Source organism: Atractosteus spatula, chromosome 8 (assembly GCF_055471065.1).
Source record: "Atractosteus spatula isolate fAtrSpa1 chromosome 8, fAtrSpa1.hap1, whole genome shotgun sequence".
Taxonomy (NCBI): Eukaryota; Metazoa; Chordata; class Actinopteri; order Semionotiformes; family Lepisosteidae; genus Atractosteus; species Atractosteus spatula.
The window spans coordinates 7,511,764-7,529,192 of NC_142713.1; the positions used below are offsets into that span (position 1 = coordinate 7,511,764).

A 17,429-nucleotide genomic window follows, 5' to 3' on the forward strand; every position below is an offset into this window, starting at 1 on the left:
GTCTCACTATGAAGAAGAAATGTCCCTTCGTTGACTCATTTGCCCGACAGTCTAGCTTGAGGGGCAGTGGGTTTCTAGCCTCTTTGTACAAGCAGAAGGGTCTGGAAGGATGCCTTCCCCGAATCGACAGCTCAGGTTTAGTTGCCTGACCTTTTGCAGTCAGGTCCCCAGTCCATTTATTGCAGGTTTGACCCCACCACTAACAGCCTCCATGTAGGAAATCTGTAGGCCATCATCGGGCTGTTGCATTGCAAAACAATACCAGTGCCCAGTTCAACACAACCTATTAATGCGACACAGTATTATTGTAATGATACAGTACTGTAAGAATAAGGTGCGACTATTAGGTTTTTATCTTTGTAATGACCGGCTTCTATTTTCATTATCTATCCATCTTTTTGATTCATTGGATAAACCTTTTTGTGGTTTAGCGCATGATTTATTTTGGCTTGATTAAAAACACGACCATAACTGAGAAACACATTCATGGAGATTGATCTACCCTGTCATTCACACTTTTATCAAGGAATTGCATGTTATGCTTTTGGACTTCCCAAGATTCCTTGTTCTAAGTAAGCTGCTTCACTGCTTTGATTCTGATTCCAGAAGTGGAATCACAAGATGAAAAATAGAACCTACTGTACAGTACAAAGAGTACCGTGTGCTTAAGGAACTGCTTGTGTTTCTATGCAAATAAAGTTACACCTACAATGCAAACACGGAAAAAAAAAGATTGTGAAATAATGCTAGTGTGTGCTATGTTGCACAACATGGTGGCTATATTTATATCCCTGCCTTTCAGGTGGAGAGGTGAGAAATGAGGTCAGATGTACAACATGTAAAGAGGAAAAAAGTATTTAATCTGTCAAAATAATTGTTCCCTTTTTTGCTTTCAATGGTAGTAAGTTGCCCAAAGCAGAATTTAACCAGGGCCAGGGTGTAAAATCCCTTCTTTTTCAAACATGGGATTTTTAATAGCCAAGTAGTCAAGATTATGGTTTAACATTTCCTTCTGAAGGATCCATCTGCTCTTCTACAAACACCAATTAAATCAGCTCCCTGGTTTTCCTTAACAGTCTCCTATCCCAGCTCTATCCAGGCTTAGATTCTGAGGTCTGATGACATGAGGCTGGAAATTGATCATAATGTTAATCTTGTGTTACTCTTGAGAATAAACTTGCTTTAATTACAATGTTTCTTCAAGAACAGTAATATACAGTAGCATACATTGGCACAAATTGGCCTCAATGGGCATGTGGCTGTAATCTTTGTTTTGTCTTTTGGATTTTACTCACTCTCCTTAGTAAACATTCCCTGTTTTACTATCAGTTCTAGTTACTGTTACACTAGAATGAAGAATTTGTCTGGGAAGTGGCACCAGAAAAGGGCTTGAGTCAGATGTTAAACATTGCCCTCTATGGGCAAACATCACAGAAAACCAGACTGGCCTAAATACAAAGGCAAAAAAACAATATTTAAAGATTTTAAGATCTTATTTTGGAGTTAAATGTTGTACAAAGATTTCACATAGACATCTGCGATTCTAGTGTGGAATTCTGGGAAAATATTAACTTTTACAGTTTGTGCATCGCTGTTTGAAGTACTGTACAGTTTGTGCTTTAACTGACATTTCTTTAAAAATACAAGATTTGTTTTCCTAATAATATGAACACTAAGACTGTTTTTCTCATTATTGTCTGTATCTGTGTGCCTTAATTCAACAGTGTGCACATGTAAGGGTATCTTGACAGAAAGCACTGTGTATTCTCCATCTTAAAATGCAACAAGATGTATTCATTTTAAATTAATGTCTTCATGGGGTAAGAAAGCATAAGTACCTCCTGATTATGGTTTATCCGTTTATACATTGAAAGATAAAAATAATAAGATTCCCAGTGTGTATTTTAAAAGACACATTCTTTTGTTTATATTATTCTTTTAAGTGATGTGCAATATGCATTATTTATGAGGATGTTTATTGTTGTCTTTGTTATTGCTGGAAATAATTCATAATAGTGACTTTTTGCAGATCATACTAATATACAGTATGTACTGTGTGTGCAACCAAGCAAAACCAATTGGGAAAACTTCCCTTACAGTACATAAGCTCGCGTGACATTTTTTACAATATATGCAGATATGTTGAATATTTTTTGTAGAAAATTAACATGGAATGCTTTCATGACACTATTTTTTTTTATTTACATAAACATACAAAACTGCCTTACAGACTTACCTTTTTTTTCGTAAATTGTGAAGTGTTCAGCCGGTGTAAAATTACATCTTATCTTTTTTTTAATATATATTTTACTCCAGATAGCTTTCACTGTCGTATTATTCGCCACACCCCCTTTGTGGGTTATAGGTCACAAATATGGCGGCGCCCATTGGAAAAGTATGTCAGTGTTTCACTATAAAGAAGAAAAGTCTCTTCCTCATCTCATTCGCTCGACGGTCTAGCTCGACTGGCAGTGGGTTTCTAGCCTCTTTGTACAAGCGGGGAGTCCTGAAGGATGCCTTTCCCGAATCGGCGGCTCAGGTTGAGTTACCCGAGCTTTTGCAGTCCGGTCCCCAGTCCATTTACTGCGGGTTTGACCCCACCGCTGACAGCCTCCATGTGGGAAATCTGTTGGCCATCATCGGACTGTTGCATTTCCGAAGCGCCGGACACCATGCCATTGCCCTCATCGGGGGGTCTACAGCCCAGATTGGAGACCCCAGTGGGAAAACGACCGAAAGGGAGCCGATCTCCGGGGAGACCGTGGAAGAAAACACCCGGGGGATCAGAAGCAGTCTGCAGAGGATCTTCGCCAACCACGAACTCTGTTTTTGCGGCGACTCGAAAAAGCTGGGCACTGTGACCGTCCTGAACAACGCCAGCTGGTACCGGGGCTGGAATGTCGTGGACTTCTTGTCCCAGGTTGGCCGGCATTTCCGGATGGGGACCCTGCTCAGCAGGCAGAGCGTGCAGTCCCGGCTGAAAAGCGCAGAAGGGATGAGCCTGACCGAGTTCTCCTACCAGCTCTTTCAAGCCTACGATTTCTATCACCTCAGCAAGCATCACGGCTGCAGGATACAGCTCGGGGGAACCGACCAGCTGGGCAACTTGATGTCGGGACACGAATTTATTCACAAGTAATTATGTGCGAACTCGTAAGATTCGAACAAGGCGTTTTTAGTTGTCGTTTATGATGATGATGATGATGATTTTATATAGCGCCTTTAGAAGTGGCCTCTCAAAGCGCTTTACAGAACAACAATAAAAAATACATACAAAAAATACAAATACAATAGGAGAGGAGATAGTAGATGGACTTATGGGAAGCAAAGGGGCACACACAACCAGTTAAATAAAAGCCCTTCTAAAAAAGATTTGAAGTTACGTACACGTACGAACCTGGTGTTTAAAAGTATGTTTCTTTTGAAATGTTTAAAACAAACCACATGTCAAGAATACTACATTCAGTTTACAGGTCATACATAGTAGTTACGCAAGCTCCTATCCCTTGTTTTTATTTAAACATCATCAGATGCAGTGTATTTTTGAGGTAGTGGTTTATGTCTACTTGTTATTCTACTTCTGCTGTACCAAGTACCTCTTTGTAAAATTCTCTAGAACATTCTTTTAAACAAAATACTAATTCAAGGGTTCCAACTGGTAGTTTAAACCTGTTTATAATGAGTAGTTTGCTCTTTTCCAGGAAAAAATGTTGAAAAACAAGGGGAAACGGTTAATACTGTAGGTTACTAATTAGACTTTAACAGTAGACTGTTTTCCCTAGGTAAAATCATCTAGAAATCTCTAAGACCTAATATGATAATATGAATAACATCTTCAATTCCAATATGCCAACAGCAGTCTAGAGTGTTAGTTTTGTTTCTAACTGTTTTTGGGTGTCGCTTAGAGAAATCTCATGTAAGTGTAATATGCAGAGACAGTTTGTTACTAATGCAAAAGGAACTGAAAGCAACACAGCCATGCTGTGATATGCAAAGGTAAAGGAAAATATGAGGTACCTCTATTTATTAGTTAAATCCACAATTAAAGCACAGTGCTCTTCTGTTGCTAAAATTGTCATGACTAAGTCCATTTGGCTAGGATTAGGTGTACTGTTTAGATGCCAAATTGTTTGCAGTGTTTTGTGAATACTTAACGTCTCAAGTGGTAGTTCTGGAGTATGTTGGCTGTGTTATGGGAGAGGGAGCAGCTGTATGGAGAGGGGGAAAAAAGCCACCACAAGGAAATGACCAGACGCAAAATAAGGAAGGAGGCACCTTTTCACATTGATCTCTCCTCTGACGCAAGGAGAAGGGAGTCCGTCTGCGTCTGCTGTTCCACAGGATGTAATGCGACGCGTTTCATGTTGCGTGTTTCGTTTGATGGCAGAGTCTCTGGGCAGGAGGTGTTTGGCCTCACGGTTCCGCTGGTCACAAGTTCCACAGGAGACAAGCTGGGGAAGACGGCAGGCAATGCAGTGTGGCTTAACAGGGACAAGACCTCGCCTTTTGAGCTCTACCAGTACTTCATGCGACAGCCTGACTCCATGGTGGAAAGGCAAGTGACCCTCCGTGAAGTGGTGTGTGCAGTTACAGACACGGTTGCGTGTGAAATCCAGTGTCTCGCCACCTCCATTGCAGGTGGAGGTCTGCATTGCCGGTGGCATATTCCCCAATTGTTTTTCCCTTAAATATTCCTTGAGTTTAAGATTGTTGCAATTGCACAGATGAAGACCACTGTTTTGATTACTTATGTGATATAGTTTTTTTGCCATTTTTTTGCACTTGTTGCAATTCCCCTCTGGTGTGTCTCACTGATTTATATGGGATCTTAACACTCCCACGTTTGGAGACTTGAACTGTGTGTTGCTTGTCATGTGTCACCAGTTCGCACAGCAAGTTGTGGATAGCAGTATAGAGAAGGGGTTAAGGCTTTGGAGGTTGTGGGTTCACATCCCAGACTGGGCACTGTTGGCCTCTTGTGCATGGTGCTTCAATGAAAAGCCCAGCTGTCTGATTGATTAAAGTGTATTCAAATGTCAGGCACGTTTTCTTAACAAAAGAACTAGGCAAAAGTTATAGCTAGGGAGACACTTAAGCTGACCACAAAGCCTGCACCCCAGATCCAGTTGTTGGGCGTTCAGTACATTGTTAGTGGGATCCAAGGGTGCCCACATAGTTTTGGGGAGGGTGTCCACCGTATTTTTCATTTCCAGTAGATGGTTGAGTTCTGTTCACAGAGGTACGCGGAATACACTTACAAGTGTGCTAAAAAAGGATAGCTTTAGGCTGAACTAAGACACAAAATGCATAGTGGGATGAATAACCAGCAGGAAAGGTTTGTTGATGTAAAGCAGAGCATTTTTAATTCATTGTATAGTGTTCATTCTCCCAACAGGTTTTTTTGATGTGATGAAAGTAGTCACTTTTATAGGTTGTCCACTAGGTTGCAATGTTGGCCATGAAACTCCTGTTGTTTTTATTTTTCACTGCACATCTATTGAAAGATCTGAAAGGTTCCAGTGATAAGTGATTCCTGTTTTTTATTACTGTCCTGAAAAAAGCAATCGGATCAGAACCGGAAATTGAGAATCAACAGACATTTCCCAGCTCAAATTCTAGGTACTGCAGATATGCTTGCATTGTTTTACAGCGTTTAGAGATCAGGAACATCCAAGATGCAGAGATTCAGCTTCCCGGTAATGTTCATCAGCATTAGCTAGTCAGCAGTATCAGCATTATTTTGAAAATGTATAACATCAGTCAAATCAGATCAGCTTCTATAAATATAAATGCCATTAAATTTGGCTTTGTCAATTAAAGTTTAGATTGAGATTCATTTTTTGAGTCTGATGAGACTTTAGCGTGAGATTTTCTCACATTTTAAGTGAGAAAATGGGGAAATTATCATCCTGGGGGGGGGGGGGGGGGGATATTTTTACAAGGTATATGGAAGAATCAGATTCATGCTAAGAAATGGTGTGCGCGTTCTCTTGGAAGTCTTTCAGTTTTTGCACAAGGTACAGGGGCCGGTGCTACAAAATGATCCCTTCCGCCCGTTCCTGCAGGTACTTGAAGATGTACACATTCCTCCCTTTGCCCGAAGTGGAACACGTGATGGACCAGCACTGCAAGGAACCAGAGAAGCGCTCGGCTCAGAAACGCCTGGCGGCCGAGGTCACCAAACTGGTTCATGGCAAAGAAGGCTTAGAGAGTGCCAAAAGGTATTTTGTAGGGCTGTGGCCCTCTTAAAATCCGGCTTCTCCCTTTTCCTTATGTTCTATTTCCATGGTGGCGGCAGGGCTCCTATTCCCAAAGAACTGCCAATCCGCATATAATACCCATATATGGGCCAGGCCTTCCCAATCCAGTTCCGCATGATCCCATCGTCTCCTGGTTTTGAGCCGTCTGAGTTCTGGATCATTTATTTCACCCTCACGTTTAACAAATAAAAATCTACTGCGGTGCTTCCAGTTACTCGTAGATACTTCAGACTTCAGTTTAGATACTTTGTAACTTTAAAACCGCACCCTGTGGGAGCAGAAGGCACATATGTTTACTCCTCGGGTGTCGCACTCAGATCTTGGAAGGCCCAGTGTCTTCTGGGTTTTCGTTTCTAATGTGGACAGTCAATTAAACAAGAACCCTCAGTTAAAGTTAAAACAATTAAAGCCAAAAAAATAAAACCATCTTGTTTACAGAAATTGTATATACAGAAATGTTTTTCCAAACAATGGAAATTTTGTCTTTCACTGGAAGAAAGGTGAATTCCAATTATTTTTAGCTGAATGTTCTTAACATTTTTTGGGGTTTTGGTAAGTCAAAACATGCACTTATTGAAGTAAAAGTTGTTAAACTTCTCAGAGCCTGGTTACTTATATTTTAGTTGTACAGTGAATTAAGTGAGAGATGAAGTTACTCACCTACAAATGTTGCCAGTCTTTTGAAATGGGATTTCTCAGTGAACCGTACAATGTAATAGATTGGACCTCTTCAGTTTGGTATTGGAGATGCTTAAGTAATGGGGGATATGTTTTGCTTGAGGGTGCCTGGAGAGACATTTTCTGAATTTCTGCATGAGCCCTTAAGTGCCTAACTGAACTTTAAACTTTAAACTGAGGTTTAAAGAGACCTATAAATATAAAGTCCTTCTAGACTGACGGTTGGGCACTTGATTTAGCTGTTGAAACAATACATTTAAGGAGTTTTCCAGCTGTAGTTAACAATAAAATAATTTTATTTGTATTTTATTTCAGAAACTGAACACGAATAATAATAAAGTTAGTATATTGGGACATATAAACAGTATAGTATAGGCCTTGGACAGTCCAAATCTTTATATCGTTGTCAGTTGAAACACTGCTTCAGCTAAACTAAAAATCGGTAACTTTGTTTTGTAATGTTATTGAGCCTCATTTTTAAAGACGTCTGTGTGGTCACTGATATAAATTATTAAAGTATTCGATTTACAGTTTAAATAGATTTGCCATCTGTTAAAGCATGATTTCATTTTTTCTTCTGTTGTTGATTCTGCAATAATAAAAATAATGCTAATTATAGTAATTAAACACTTTTTATCATCATTCTTGCTACCCAAAACAGGAATTAGTAACAATTAGTGTGTGAGTGAGAGGATTTTCTGACTGCTTTGTAAAGTCAATTGAATTGATTGATTTTTCAAAAAAGTGCAGAAGTCTTTAGTATTTATTTTCCTCTTTATTTTCTGTGAGTGGTGGGTGAGAAGATGGTTATGCTCATTATATGATGGATTTAATAGGTGTGGTGACTGAACTATGTCAGCAGCCATATCACAATGCAACTCTGGCAGCCCCACTGAAGCTCAGCAGGTGTGAGCCTGGTCAGTACCTGGATGGGAGACCTCCTGGGAAAGCTGAGGTTGCTGCTAGAAGTGGTGTTAGTGGAGTCAATAGGGGGCGCTCACCCTGTGATCTGTGTGGGTCCTAATGCCCCAGTACAGTGACAGGGACACTATAGTGTAAAAAGGCGCCATCCTTCAGAAGAGATGTAAAACCGAGGTCCTGAGTCTCTGTGGTTATTAAAAATCCCAGGGAGTTTTTTGAAAAGAGTAGGGGTGTTACCCCAGCGTTCTGTCCAACTATCCCCCTGATCTTTACCAATCATGGCCTCCCAATAATCCCCATCTATGAAATGGCTTCATTACTCTGTTCTCCTCCCCACTGAGAGCTGGTGTGTGGTGAGAGTACTGGGGCACTCCCCTGCGTCGAATCATCCAGGTGGGGCTGCACACTGGTGGTGGTGGAGGGGAGTCCCCATTACCTGTAAAACACTTTGAGTGGATTATCCAGTAAAGCACTATAAAAGTGTAAGGAATTATTATTACGAAGTGGTGTACTAATCTGTGGCATTACGGGTGATGGCAGGAGTACCAACGCCCTCTACCATGGCAGCCTGCAGGCCCTGGAGCAGATGACAGACGAGGAGCTACAGGAGCTTTTCCGAGAGGCTCCGTTCTGTGAACTCCTGCTGGAGCCGGGGACATCTGTCCTGGATGCCTGCCGCCGAGCCAGCGCCATTCCAGAGGGAGCCAGAGGGTGAGTCACATCCTGTGCAGTTGAGCCTTTCTGATCGTCACGAGGCGCTCTTAATAACGCCTTTAATATCAGCTTGCATCGGGATTAGAGAACAGTCTGCAAGCAAAAGAAATTCAGGTGGGCAGCTGCGTCAGCATGCGTAGGCTGCAAAGGAACAAGTAATGGGTTTATTCCATGCTGAAAAAAAGAAGAATTAAAACACAACGTTTCGGCCGTGGAGCCTTCTTCAGGTGTGAGGAAATCAAAACTACAGGGGCTATCAAAAGTATTTACCCCCCTTAGACTTCACTGTGGAATCATTATGTGTGTAATTGGTTTCTTCTGCCACTGGTTGACACAAAACACTCAATAATGCAATTCTACAGAGCCTCCTAAATTCATTTTAACTAAAAAACAGAAAATAACTGATTGCATAAGTAAACACCCCCTTTGAGTCAATATTTGGTAGAGCCATGTTTGGTAGAAATTACTCATGGCTGTAATTTCTCTCAGTCTCTAACAGCTTTGCACATTTGGACACTACAATTTGGACCCATTCTTCTTTGTACATTTGCTCAAGATCCCTCAAGTTGGAAGTGAACCTTGGGCGAACAGTAATTTTCCAATTCCTGCCACAGTTTCTTGATTAGATTGAAGTCCAGGCTTTGACTGGGCCACTCCAGAACATTGAGAACATTGACTTTTTTAATAATGATTAATAATAATAATAATAATAATAATAATAATCGCTTACACTTGTATAGCGCTTTTCTGGACACTCCACTCAAAGCGCTTTACAGGTAGTGGTTTCCTTTAAAACCACTCCAGTGTAGCTTTGGCTGTATGTTTGGGTCATTGTCCTCTTGGAATATGGCCAGCAGCCATATCACCCTGCAACTCGCAACTGGCAGCCCCACCGAAGCTCAGCAGGTGTGAGTCTGGTCAGTACCTGGATGGGAGACCTCCTGGGAAAAACTAAGGTTGCTGCTGGAAGAGCTGTTAGTGGGGCCAGCAGGGGGCACTCACCCTGCAGTCTATGTGGGTCCTGATGCCCCAGTATAGTGACGGGGACACTATACTGTAAAAAAGGCGCCATCCTTTGGATGAGACCTAAAACTGAGGTCCTGGATCTCTGTGGTCATTAAAATTTCAGGGCGTTTCTCAAAAAGAGTAGGGGTGTAACCCAGGCTAAATTTTCTGTTGGCCCTTACCAATCATGGCCTCCTAATAATCCCCATCTATGAATTGGGTTCGTTACTCTGCTCTCCTCCCCACTGAGAGCTGGTGTGTGGTGAGCGTTCTGCCGCACTATGGCTGCCGTCGCATCATCCAGGTGGGGGCTACACATTGGTGGTGGTGGAGGGGAGTCCCCATTACCTATAAACCGCTTTGAGTGGAGTGTCCAGAAAAGCACTCTATAAGTGTAAGCAATTATTATTAATAATAATAATATTATTAATGTGAATCTTAATAAGTACCAGATCTCTTGCAGACTGCAGCAGACTTTCCTCCAGGATTTAGCACTTAGTGTTGAGAGCAAACAATTTTAGCCTCATCAGACCATGGAATCTAATTCCACTCGGTCTTATAGTCTCTCGAAGGCCTTCTGGCAAACTGTAGTTGACATTTGATGTGCGTTTTTTCAACAGCCTTTTGTTTTGCCACCCTCCCATGAAGCCCAGATTTGTATAGCGCCCGAGCAATTGTAATAGGCAGTTTCTCCCACTTCAGCCAAGAAAGTTGTCATAGGCCTCTTGGTGGCCTCTTTCACTTGTACCCTTCTTCCCTGTTTACTCAGTTTTTGAGGACCCCCTGTTCTGCACAGATTCACAGTTGCACCATATTTTCTCCATTTCTTTGCAATGGACTTTACTGTGTTTTGGGGGTATTCAGTGCCTCGGAAATGTTCTTGTTTCCTTCCCCTGATTGGTGCTTTTCAACAAGCCTATCCCGGATTTGCTTTGAATGTTCCCTTGTCTTCATGATGTAGTTCTTTTTGGGAGCTGTACTAATCAACAGTGTGACCTCCCAGAGATAGGAGTATTTACCCCGAACTCATGTGAAACACCTTAATTGGACATGGGTAGATACCATTCAACTAATCTGTGACTTCTAAAAACAATTGGTTGTACCCAAGCTTATTTAGGTGTGTCGTCGCAAAATACTAGGGTAAATACTTATGCAATAAGTTGTTTTCTGTTTTATATTTATCAGTAATTTAGTAGGATCTGTAGAATTTTGTTTTACAGAGTGTTTTGTGTCGATCAGTGGCAACAAATTCCAATCAAATGCATTGATTCCATATAGTAACACAAAAAAATGTGAAAAAGACCAAGTAGTTAAATACATCTTAAAGCAACTGTATTTGTATATATCATATACTACTCAGGAACTGGTTTTGGATCCATCTGAGTTTTCTTTACTGAGTCTAATCAAACCTTTAATTGAAATAGTGCATTTTCTAAATTCCTTCTTTTAAATAAAACCTCTTCCCTTCTTGTTTTTAGAAGCACTCTTGCCTTAGTCATGTTGTTGTCAAGACATTTTGTCAACAGGACTCTAGTACGATTAATAAACTACTGGCAGAGGAGATAACACATTATAATTATTATCCATACTGTAACAGAAGAGGTTGTTCCTTGTGCTTAAAGTACAGTGTGCAACATTTTGAGAGTGATGTCGTTCAAGAATGACTCCATCATTCACAAACTTAAAGCTTTCTCCAGATTTTGGACATAAACCATACAGTTGACACAAGATTTATTACTGATGCAGTGCTCTCCAGTTGTAATCATTCATACAATGAAGTAGAAACCAAAAACATCATATTATTATTAGTGTCTTGCTTAAAACAATTCTAAAATTGTTGTTCCTTAAATATAATAGCATTAGACAGAACAACATCAGATTCAGGTCTTTCCTAATTTTCTGTTAGAATCAAGACAGGATTTCGACTGGGACAATTAAGGACAATTACTTTCTTCTCGATAACCACTCCAGTGTGGTTAAGGGTCAATGTTCAGCTCTGCTTTAGGTCTGCAGACTGAAAAGGTTTGTCCTCTGTGACCTGCCTGTATTTATCTCTGTCCATTTTCCCTTCAGTCCTTGACAAACTTCCAAGTTCCAGGTCCCTGCTCACGAGACACAGCCCCATAAAAATGTTGCCACCACCATGTTTCACAACGGACAAACACACACGGATGTTATTTGCCGTGCTGTGTTGGGTTTGAGCCAGATTTTCCATGCACACCAGGAAGTTCAGATTTTGTCTCCTCTGCCCTCAAAACCTTTTGCCACATGTTTGCACTATCGCTTAAATTCTTTGTTGCAAAGATTGGAGGTGGCTTTGCCACATTTTGTGGAAAGACTGGGTTATTGTTGACTCGTGCTCATTTTCTCCCTGATATTAGTAGTGTGTTAAAATTCGCAAAACAATGAGCACAAAGAAATAAAGATAACCCCAGTGAGTCCAATGACGTATATGCTTCCAAAAGTAGAGCAATATAAATGTAAAAAAGCCTTTTTTCACTTGCATTTATTTTGGTTGGCTTTGCAAAAAAAATAAAACAAATGTATTTTTCTTCACCCTGAAACACACAGGTACCAGATGGTCACTGAAGGGGCTGTGTGGATAAACCACAGCCGAGTCACCAATCCCGAGCAGGTGCTGATCCCCAGGGAACACATTCTGTTGAACGGACTGACCCTCATCCGGATAGGAAAGAGGAACTTTTACATTCTCAAGTGGCTGAATCTGTGATGCAGTTCTCGGTTTCCCCCCTTCTCCACAACAACACCACTCGTTGAAGAAAAGAAAGCAAAGTTAGCTTATTCTGGACTTCTCCGACACCGTTTAGATATAAAAGATACATGTTAAATAAAGGTATTCTGATTTGTAATTTTTTGTATTACCTACGTGATCTTTGCATTATGTGAACGCATTAAGATGCTGGATTATCAGCTCGTTCTGTTAACACGTACTGTGCCATACCTTATTTTGGATTTCCCCTCTGTGCCTTATTCTTCAAGAATGTGTATTTTAGGACAAATTATTTTATTCAGTATCAAAATTCAGGTTCGTAAGAGTCATCAGAGGTTAATGTTTGTGTGCATTGTTTTTACTTGGGACAACAGTTATACTTTTAATAATAATAGTTCCTTACACTTATATAGTGCTTTTCTAGACGCTACATTCAAAGCACATTACAGGCACAAGGCAGCCTCCACCTGGATAATGTGATGGCAGCCATAGTACGCGAATACGCTCACCACACACCAGCTATCAGTGGGGAAGAGAAATCAGTTCATAGATGGGGATTGGAGGCCATGATTGGTAAAGGCCAGGACACAGGAGTAACACCCCTACTCTTTTCAGGAAACGCCCTGGGATTTTTAATTATCATAGACAGTCAGCTAAAGAATGGTGCTTTTTTTTTTTTTACAATATAGTATCTCCAACACTGTACTGGGGCGTTAGGACCCACACAGACCTCAGGGAGAGCACCCCCTACTGGCTCCACTAACTACTACCACCTCTTTCAGCAGCAACCTTAGGTCTCCCATCCAGGTACTGGCCAGGCTCACACCTGCTGAGTTTCAGTGGGTTGCCAGTTGCGAGTTGCAGCATGACATAGCTGCCTGCGTTTTTAGTCATTCTTGAAGTTCTGTATAAATAAAGGCAGGGTCGATTTTAATTATTTACAGCTTTTTTTGGATGATAACGTATTTTGCCTTCATCTTCAACGGTTCGCCTTCAGCAATTTCAGCAGCTGTTTATTTTGTTCCATCCATCCGTTTTCAAACCCTTTCTTCAAATTTCAGGGTGCCAAGGGGTCCATCAGAGGGCAGACACACTTTAATTTAAGGCCACATTTCCCAGAAGCTAAATAACCTGCCTTAGTCATTTGTTACATGAATTCTTCTCAAGAGAAGATCAGTAGTGGGATCTGCAAAAGTCAAAGCTCATATAAAAACCAGTTTCACTCACAAAATGATATAATCATTTGTGGTTGACGTATACGTCTGACAGAGGCTTTGCGTTTATATAGATCAACTTGGTCATGATAATGTTTGCGTGCATACTAAAAGAAAACTTTTATCTACAAATACACTTTACCTTAACCTAGCAGAATGATCAACACAAATTATTGATAGTAAGATGGTTTATTAAAATATGGAAAAACAGACTGAAGGTCTTTCAATCATAGCAATCAGCATTCTTGGAAGTTCCAAGTGCAGGGTATTGGAAATTAAAGCATTTCCCTATAAACACCAAGAGTTTGTCTCCCATGTCGCAGAAACCACAGAGCAGAAGCAACAAAAGGACATTTGGCAGCTCTAGGTATCCTGAACGTTAGTTCGCAGCTGCCTTCAAAGCTTTCACACCCACCACTGTGACCACTTAAAGAAGAGGTCAGTCACCCTGTTGACCCGAACAGACAAGACCACAAAGAGATGTGTATTGTATACACAATCAGGTCACTGTATTCCGCCCCCAGAGGAAGAGAAAACGTCTCCTGTTTTTAGGTGCAACATTTGCTTAAATTTTACTCTGATCCAGGTTCAGCAGAGATGTTTATTTAAATTGCTCAGGCACAGAGAACTCTAAAAATGAATGAAAGATTTTGCAATGGTATTTTAAAAGATCAGCGCTTAGCTAAAGAACATGATTCGCTAAAGGACAGTGCAATTAAGACAAAAGGTCCTCCTGCACCATAACACAGTAAATATTCCATTAAATAAAGGTTCATAATCAGAAAGTCTCGCATTCCTGGTTAGGGTTGTGGCAACAAAAGCACGAGAGGACACAATATGGGAATACACCCGGGACAGATCACCAGTTAATCGCAGGGCACACAGTAACACACATGCAATTTAGAGACATCAGGCCTCCAGCAGATCTTTGGAAGATCGAAACCAAAGCACCCAGTGGTAACTCACAAGGACCTGGGGAAAGCATGGACTATCCCCACAGATGTCTTGCCAGTGCAGAATAAAATCCAGATTCCCTGGGTCTAGTCCCAAAGAATAGTAGGCTATACAATGTATACATTGGAAATCCACCCACAGTACAAATTGTGTTTGCCTTTGAAACGCTGGTAAACGCATGTACTTTACTTTTTAGCCACTAGATGTCAGTGATAAACAGACGTTCTGAGGTCCGACAAACAATTTAGGTTTCGCGGCATTTTACTGCATTAGGAGTTAGTAGAAATAGCACATGGATTTATTCATAACAATAACTACATTCATATTATTATTCCAGTTGTGTGAATGACTGAAGAGCATTACTATTTGATTTTAGGGCCAGAAAAACTCGTCATATCACGCATTTATGCAAAGAACACCAGTATAAGGTCTGTGAAGATCATAAACAATTATGAAATTGCCTTTATTGCATTTATGCTTTGCACACTGAACAGTCACGTTGAGGCACGATGGTACATTTGAAAAACGTTTCATATTCTGATTTACCCTAAACTTTCAGTTATATATATATAACGATCAATGTTTTCATTTCTTTGGTACTCTATAGAATCCACTCCCAGGCACAATAAGGCACACCTCAATTTCTTTCCCCTTAAGAAAACATGTCGGAGCAGACAAATTTATAGCTTATTTTCACGGGGGGGGGGCTGTAATTTCCATATCGTTTTGTTTAATTTGCGATATGAAATGCACTCATCGTTTACAACTGTGTACTTTGGTAAAAGCTGACCAAATGTTTTTCTATATTTACAATACAGTGAGACTTTCATTATGTTGACATACATAATTATATATTATAGATGCAGGCAACACAGTGGTACAGCGGTTAGCACTGCTGCCTCGCAGTGCTGGGACCCTGGGTTTAATTCCTGGGGTGCTGTCTGTGTGGAGTTTGCATGTTCTCCCCATGTTCACTTGGGTTTCTTTCCAAAGTCCAAAGACATGCTGGTAGGTTAATTGGCTTCAGGGAAAAATGGTGCGAGTGTGTGTCTGTCTGTGCCTTTTAATGAACCTTTGTCCCATCAAAAATATAATCCTGTACCGGATGAAGCAAACGGATGGCTGGGTTTTACAAGACCTTTATTCTAATTTCTAAAATAATCTATTGTGCAGAAAACAAACAAACAAAAAAAAACATTAAAAGGTCAAACTGCATCCAAGGAGTAAATAATACAGAACAAGACATGTTATGACAGCCTATAGTCAGGAGATTATAATGCAGAAGCTAGAAATGCAACTCTTAACACAGCCTATTGAACTGTAACCTACAACAGATAATGTGCCCGTAAAAGACATTTAAACATGTTGTTGAGAAAAAAGCAAATTGATATTTGCCTGCATTTCCTTGCTCCTAAAAGATCAATTCAGCATGATCAGCATTCTTTCCCCCCAAGGCATTACCTCATCTCACATGTTCTTCTGCACGTCAACTTTATGACCTTGTAAACTCTTTGAGTAAACAACACGCACAATGCCTACTGTGTGGCATCATTATGGAGGAATATGCCAATATAAAAAAGTATTTACTGTAGCAAAGTTTAATCTGACAGTGATAAGACAGTGCCAAGTATGACGAGGGCTTTGTGCAAGAGGTGAGCACATACATAGCATAGCAAAGCTAACTCTGCCTATTGTAACAAAATCACATCAGTGCCGGATCTCCCATTCGGCACTGTAGGCACAGGGCCTACGAAACATTTTTAGGGCCTACGAAAGAGGGAAACACTAGTGACTAACGAAAAACGAGCTGAAACAACACGCTTGCGATCGACTCGAGGTGCTCCAAATCAATAGTCATACGCTATCTAGTGGCTGTTCTAGACACTAGAAGTATCGAACTGATCGTCTCTCGACTCGCTCCATCAATCACGTGGTTTAGCATCAGAATAGTTTAAAGTACGTCACGTCAGTCGGCGTCCTTCAATTGGCATTTATCCATCTTTTTCACTTTTCAGAGTGAAAGTGCCTAGGGCCTACAAACACCAAAATCCAGCCCTGAAATCACATGGAAAATTAGTTCATGTTTCTAATTTTATAGTGATGTACTGTGAAACAGTTGAAGTATAGTATGTATATTCTCCAAAGGCAAATCCCACTTTGCTCTAAATTTATTGTTTTGCTTTTTGTGTCACTTACTTTATTTTGTACCACTTATTTCATTAAGCTAGATTCTAATTTTCTGTTGTACCCTTATGTAATATTCCCCCACTGTGAATTACTGCTGTTCAGTAGTATCAGTAGTTTTTGATGCAGCACTGTAGCTACAGTACATTAATGCTCATTATTGGCACCACTAATCTGTAACTAAAACAACTGTCCTAAAGTTAACCCTATCCCTAGCTCTCAAACTAACAATGCATTTGCACACGACTGAATCATTGTTCCATTTCCTGTGCCAGCGACATTGACCTTTTGAACTGAACGATACTGAAGGCCAGATTCTTGTTAAATGGTAAAATGTACAAATATATTTTTCATATAACTGGATGTGCAGCAGGTCCTGCAGTTTTAAAGTAAGAACAAAAACATTTATTTGGGTGTAAAATATGTCCACAATTTTGTAAATTCTGGTAAAACTGGAATACCACCTATTAACAAGAGCTGGTGCTACAATCTCAATATATTTAAATCCACCTACACAAAGTTTTATCAAGTGATGTGCCTACACACTCTTGATACTTCTAACAGATAGAAAAATGTGGTTACTTTACATCACGGTCTCACACCACATTCTTAAAGCTCCAAAACAGATATAACATTTTAACTGTTTCATTATTTGGTGTGTTAAAAGCTTTAAATTAATCCCATAATCAGTTTTTTTTCTGTATTCTGGAATATACCCTTGAAAAGACATCACAACTGCAACATGACATAAAACATGTTCTAAATGTA

At 40.4% G+C, this 17,429-nt stretch overlaps 1 protein-coding gene across 1 annotated transcript; it reads left to right on the plus strand.

The window, feature by feature from the left end:
- The first annotated feature begins 2,371 nt into the window (after nt 1-2,371).
- On the plus strand, nt 2,372-12,448 carry yars2 (tyrosyl-tRNA synthetase 2, mitochondrial). The gene is made up of 5 exons (XM_088922863.1): nt 2,372-3,135; nt 4,388-4,555; nt 6,066-6,221; nt 8,400-8,570; nt 12,150-12,448. Exons 1-5 carry the CDS (start codon nt 2,375-2,377, stop codon nt 12,307-12,309), a joined length of 1,416 nt encoding a protein of 471 aa, XP_088778989.1. The 5' UTR covers nt 2,372-2,374; the 3' UTR covers nt 12,310-12,448.
- The last annotated feature ends 4,981 nt before the right edge of the window (nt 12,449-17,429 follow it).

Excerpts from the sequence above, each read along its gene's own strand:
- yars2 (XM_088922863.1), top strand. The coding sequence starts at position 2,375 with ATGGCGGCGCCCATTGGAAAAGTATGTCAGTGTTTCACTATAAAGAAG. Across the intron at positions 6,222-8,399 it reads GGCTTAGAGAGTGCCAAAAG|GAGTACCAACGCCCTCTACC; the intron begins GTATTTTGTAGG and ends GGGTGATGGCAG. Across the intron at positions 8,571-12,149 it reads ATTCCAGAGGGAGCCAGAGG|GTACCAGATGGTCACTGAAG; the intron begins GTGAGTCACATC and ends TGAAACACACAG.